General features: G+C 37.9%; 1 protein-coding gene across 1 annotated transcript; it reads right to left on the bottom strand.

Moving 5' to 3' along the window:
- Positions 1 to 624: 624 nt before the first annotated feature.
- On the bottom strand, positions 625 to 4,942 carry LOC101302254 (vacuole membrane protein 1-like). The gene is made up of 8 exons (XM_004296850.1): positions 4,612 to 4,942; positions 3,637 to 3,848; positions 3,017 to 3,095; positions 2,494 to 2,793; positions 2,050 to 2,207; positions 1,569 to 1,685; positions 1,243 to 1,422; positions 625 to 1,159 (listed from the first exon to the last, which is right to left on the bottom strand). The coding sequence occupies exons 1-8, from the start codon at positions 4,679 to 4,681 to the stop codon at positions 1,010 to 1,012; spliced, it is 1,266 nt and encodes a 421-aa protein (XP_004296898.1). The 5' UTR covers positions 4,682 to 4,942; the 3' UTR covers positions 625 to 1,009.
- Between the last annotated feature and the right edge of the window lie 1,047 nt (positions 4,943 to 5,989).

The following is a 5,989-nucleotide window of genomic DNA, read 5'->3' as shown; positions in this document are numbered from 1 at the left end:
TTGAGCATTTATATAAGTGAGTGTGAGAGTATACATGCTCTTATGGGTTTCAGTCCAATACTATGCCTCACCTTAGTATAACTGGAGCTGCACGGCTCACCCAGTCAGTAGTCGGTACAAGTTATTGAATCTAAACTCTGGTCGGGAGATGGTGGACTCGTCTAGCTCAGCTTTAGTGGAATATGAGGTAAGAGGTATCAGAGTGTGAGATAAGAAGTATCATCTTTGTACTGAGATAAGAAGTATCAAACTCTTGAGTTCAACTTCGTACCAGAGAATATGTATGATCTCAGTCACAATAATATATCTTTGTTTTCACTGAGTAAAAGAAAGGAAAAAAGAAGAGAGACTTTGGATTGTGCTGGTAAAAGAGATAAAATCCAAACTTCAATGCCCTTGTCATATCCACACGCGCTACGAATGAGTTCTACTTCTACAGGGATGTTCTCAAAAGTTGTCGAAAATATGACCTTTCTTATATGAATCATCAGTGTGTTGCTTTGTATTAGGAGTTAATGCGTGGAATCAAAATGTGATAGAGACGTGCAGCAAATCTCAGAAGAAATGTATTGATGAATCTCAGAACAACAAGGCAGTACACCATAGAATCAAAGAGTGAAGAGAGAAAGCAATAAGACTAACTGTATTGATAAATCTCCAAGTTGTAGACATTGTCTTGCCTTGTTTTGCACTCCATTGCAAAGAATAGTAAGGTTTCAAATGTCTAGATTTCAACATTTGTTGATAATGGGGGTAAAGAAAAAACCACCCTAAATAATGCTCCCCCCAAAACTAAGACATAATAAACCTGCAACTTCTACAGTTCTCCATCTTGATTGTGATCCTATACAAGTTTCTAACAAGGACTTTGATGCCTAGAGTATTTTGGGGGAGATACCAATCATGCCTCTTAAGTTGTCTCTAGAGTTACTGCTTGTAAAAAAGGCAGTAGGGAAAAGTACATAAGGAAACCGGAGCAGCGTCATCAAGCAAATGTAATGTTCTATGACTAACTTGTCAACAAAGCAAGCTCCTTCTCCTGCTCTTTCTTCCGATAACTCTGGGCCATTGAAGTGACAATCTTGACAAAAAAGTTCAATAGCATAAGCCATACCAAAGTGTTCCAGATTGATGCAAATGAGAAATCCCACGTTTTCACCTAGAGGAAGAGCATATATCAGATGAATGAACAAACCAAATACCGGAAGGTTAAAGACTTTGTACATCATGGATTTCATATACCTTGATATTTGGAGATCGGGAGTAAGAAGCTGTCAAATACTTCTCTTTTGCTCCATCAATTTTAGCAATGAGGTTGGGCAGGACAGCAGCAAAACCAGGTATGAAACTGAATACCCAAATCAATTCATTCTCTATCCAATTTAGAAGTTGATTGTTGCAAACTGAGATAATGAAAACGGTCTGCATAACAAACAACAATAACTAGCTTATAAGACAATACAGAAACAATTGGAGAAACAAAATTGAAAATTTGGGAAGACGCCTAAATAATGCTTCTTAGAAATGTCATATACGGAAAAAGAAGTAAAAGAACGAATATAACGAACCTGCAGGTGGGTTTTAATAATAGCCTTTCCAATCACTGTTGCCAGAAAGAATTTCCAAAATGGAATCCCAAATTGTCCACACATAATGCCTGCTAGGTCAAAAAGAGGATTTGGCACCTGAGAAATATCAAAGGTAAGTAACGAACACAATTTGAGATGAGCATCAGATGGTTGCTCACTGACATTATACTAAAGAAAGAAGTCCAACTTTACAAATAGACACAAACACTGAATTTAATGAACTTTAATATAACAAAATCTCAGATTTAAAACTTGTATCTCATCTCCAGACCCAAGGTAATTGATGTGTTTATGGAATGGTAACGGAAATCCAAAATTCTGTGTTAGCATACACCAAAATGTTTGCTGAATAAGAAACAATTATATGGGCAAAGCAGAGGAGATCACTAGGATGAAACTAATAATAAGATTTTCTTCAAATGACATTCAGTTAACGAAGCTGACAGATTTATGAACTAACCGAAGCAAGCACTAAGATTGTAAAGAAGTTCAATTGCTGCGAGTGTGACAGAAGCCAGCGTTTGATTTGATATAGGCGAGTAGCTATGTACCCTTTTACTTCATCTGAGGAGGTATCCAATTCTTTCAATTCATCGATCTGGTTACCAGCTAAGCTTGCTACATAAACCAGTAAACAAAAAGAGGATCAGAATATATCTAACTTCATGCGACTTCATTACAGTAAATATGCCTGAATACTTCAGATCTTGTCTGAACTTGATGCATCACTAGTTCCACATAGAGAAATTTACTTCCATATACATTTTTGAGATTCAGCACCAAAAGGATAAGCTAAGCGGTTTCGAGGAAAAACTGTGAATTTTGATTTATCAAATCACTCAAGTTAAGCAAGGTTCCAGAGACGAATACTGTTTGTATGTTGACAATATAGAAAATTGCTTACCTGCTCTTGAGATGAAATATGGAGGAAGTTCTCCAATTGCAGTCCCAATACCCCATAAAACAGCCTCTAATTGGACTTGTGGTAATATGCTGCTTAGTGGAACCCGCAATCCATGCGATGAAGAAAACAATGGGGCACCAAACTCAGAGCAGTTTTTGTCAAGCCATGAAGGACCACTATATAGTTGTATTGTATCATAAGGAGCACTTTTTAAATCAACTCGGCCACACTGCATAGCCTTTATAGTAAAGAATGCAATATGAGGACCCAGATATAGGACAAAGGTGTGCAAACCCGATCCTGCATGAAATTCAAGCAACAGAAGATGATATTACAAACTATGCTCCTTATATCAAGCATTTTTAAGTCAATGCATACAAGGCAAGATCTTGGTGAGTATGTTCAGGAGACATGATGTTTCTAATTCCAAACACAAAATGTCATGACCACAGAAATAATTTTTCATGTTTTAATGCTAGCACAATCAGAAAGTCAGATGCGCAGGAATAATTATACGACTTACCAAGACCAATCGAAGATGCAACTCCAAGGGCCACCCACCATAACCCAAATTGGAAATATTTGAAAAGCTCCTCGAAATGCTGCAGAAACATAGCATCAATTTGTTTAAACAAAACAGATAAGATGAAGAGCAACCCAGTATCAAAACTCAGAGTTAACAATCAGGAGGCTATGAATGATTTTTCTGGGCATCAGACTAATTGTCATCCTCACAACAGAAGTGAAGAGGTTTACTATCTTATGTTGCATCTATATATGAAAAGAACTAAATCAAGATCAGTTCTATCAATTGTCCAACTAAATGAATACATACATTAACAACTTGGAGGTACATATTTGATTTTGTCATATACGAGAAAATATCTTCCACAAAGCAGCATCACAACGAAGAACCCTCTAGAAAATGTGACTTGCTGTAACTTATCAAGCAGGTGGAGCAGGGTTTAATTAACCATATTATTAGCGTCGTTTGTTATCACAGGGACCTAAAATATCGGCAAGATGGAAGCTTACATATTCTACCCTACATCAGCATCCTACAAGGAGCAATCTGTTTACAATTACATACACAACTCTAAATAAAGAAGAAATATATCAATGATGATCTACCAAGAAACATACTTTCTCATGGGGGCCGTCAATGGTCGCTAGAAGAATTCCAAGAGATGATGCCACAGCACTCAACAGCATGAGCCAGCCACGTCTAGCCAACAAATACGACATTGAACTCTTAACATACTGAAGTACATACAAAATGAAGAACTTCAATGTTCTGAAGGGTTGTGTAGTTAGTGTTAAGCTATCTAGTTCCTCTTGATGCATCTTGCGGATTTCTGCAAAATTTGCAAATCTATTAAGCAAAAACTATTCAGGACCCTATAATTGCCCTTATAGAGAGATCACATATTGATAATCTTCTTTTTCCGTCCGTTATTTACTAGTAATCTCATTATTGCTGAATAATAAAAGGGTGGTGGAGAAAAACCAAATAAAATAAAGGGTAAAATAACATTACATATGATGTTCTATACTCACACAAAACTCTTGACTTTACGAGAACTGTACTTGGCAGTGAAATCACACCTAAAGTACTTTTGTTGCTTATACAACAGAAAACCCTGAAACATAATACTTATCTAAACACAGAAAAACCTAATGTTCCGAAAAGAAACACACACACACACACACACACACACACAATGAAACCTTGTCCATGATGTTCCATTCATGATCCAACTAAACTAAAGCCACTCAAAAAAGTTTCTTAGCAATATGATTATCTCTGTAAGACATGGCTAAGACTAGGGACAAACCAATCCAATTGGTAAAGAGCTGATTCTAATTATTTCGAATCCCCACTACTTGGATAAGCCTAACACATTAATCTTCCTGCTGGGTTTAGCTCTCTTTCACCTAATATAATTCTCTGCTCAATAAATCCAATACTCACATAACTCCCAACTAAATTAACAGAAAAACCAAATCTTCCTGACCTAAATTTTTATATTCTTTTAAATGATTTTTGCATCAACAACATAAACGACATGAAATTCAGATTGAAACAAACTTATGGGTATTCGAAAGTGAAGGAATTGCCTGAGATCGCAGTGCCGATACTACGCTGAAAGGATGAAGAAGCAGAGTTTGCTCGTTTACGTGACCCCATTAGGCTCACATTCCACAGTAATCAAAAGCTCTCTCGTTTCATATATAATCTCTCTGTTATAAGTTGTCTCTAGCTTACAAAGAATGGGGAGCAAGAGATTCAGAGATCGGAGTGAATCAAGTGCTTGGAAAAGAATCAAAATTTCAGATCTACTGAGGACCCAAAAAACAGGGACAAGAGAAAAGAAACAACCCCAGGAGTTTGCGTCAAGTGCCCGAGTTGAGATTTTATATCTCTTTTCCGTGATGGAGTCCCCCGAGGATTGTTTAAAACTACACCGAGACCCAATACTACAAGCTTTTCAAGAATTTAGTTTCCTTTATTTGGCCCAAATATTTGTTACGACGGGAATATTCTAATTGGAGGTATGTGAGGTATGACTAATTTAGTTTCCTTTATTTGAACCAAACTAGTACGTGCGGTATGACTAATTGGATAATTAGGTACCCAGTTAAAAGATTGACAATTTAGTTTTAGTATCTCAACTTGACAGTTTGTACTTGTGTTAACTTTTCAGTTAAAATATAAAGGAACTAAGCGTTTTAGAGCTCTGTGATACCCGGTACTTCTAGGGTTTCAAAAATTGTTTCTCCCTTCCATCTGACGACGTGTCTGTTGACGCTGTTGTCGGACAAGAGTTAAGGGTGGCCAGATAGTGGTGCATCATGTATGCTGGTGGCGGTGGAACAAGAGAGGAGACCTTTTCAACAGAACAGACCGAGATGTGGTTCGGTGCGCTGAGATGCAAAGTGCTTTTTTGCGTTAGCAGGGAGGTCCAATCATCGGATAAGAGCAACGGTCAAGTCGTGTCAATGGTGAGGGGGATCCGGAGCAGCAACGCGCTGTTAAGGGGAGAATGTGGCGGCGTAAGCCCACCCAGATCGACTACCTAATCCCGGCCATGTTTGTTGCAGATTTGGGAGGTTATATGTTGTCTCCTTGTGGTGGATGCGGATGGTGGCGCTCTTTGGATGGCGGTCAATGTCGGTGGCGGTGTAGACAGATTGCATTCATATTTGCCATATGACTATTTGGGTTGGGTTTTTGAAGGTATTGTCTTTTAAGGTCCAATGGAAATTGGTTGGGCCTGGACTCTTTTTGGATCTGGATCTCGGTCCTTTTATTTGTACTTTCTGTTTTTTTTTTAGTTTTCTTTTTGGTTTTTTAGTTTTGTTCAGGTTCTAGTCGTCCCTTATTTTTGAGCGAGGGTTTAAGCCTTCTCTTTTTTAGTGATGGTTTAGGGTTTGGTAGGCTAGTGTCGTTGGTTATATCCTGATTATGGTGTCGTTTTCAGGGACTATTTTAACG

This window comes from Fragaria vesca, linkage group LG4 (assembly GCF_000184155.1).
Source record: "Fragaria vesca subsp. vesca linkage group LG4, FraVesHawaii_1.0, whole genome shotgun sequence".
NCBI classification, from domain to species: Eukaryota; Viridiplantae; Streptophyta; class Magnoliopsida; order Rosales; family Rosaceae; genus Fragaria; species Fragaria vesca.
Note: the sequence above shows the minus strand (reverse complement) of the source record. Positions and strands in the feature narration are given on the sequence as shown.

What these genes read in the sequence shown, in the direction of transcription:
- LOC101302254 (XM_004296850.1), bottom strand. Translation starts at nt 4,681, where the DNA reads ATGGGGTCACGTAAACGAGCAAACTCTGCTTCTTCATCCTTTCAGCGT. An exon ending in CAATCTTAGTGCTTGCTTCG is followed by an intron (nt 1,686 to 2,049) that starts GTTAGTTCATAA and finishes GATATTTCTCAG; the next exon opens with GTGCCAAATCCTCTTTTTGA. An exon ending in CCCGATCTCCAAATATCAAG is followed by an intron (nt 1,160 to 1,242) that starts GTATATGAAATC and finishes CTCTTCCTCTAG; the next exon opens with GTGAAAACGTGGGATTTCTC.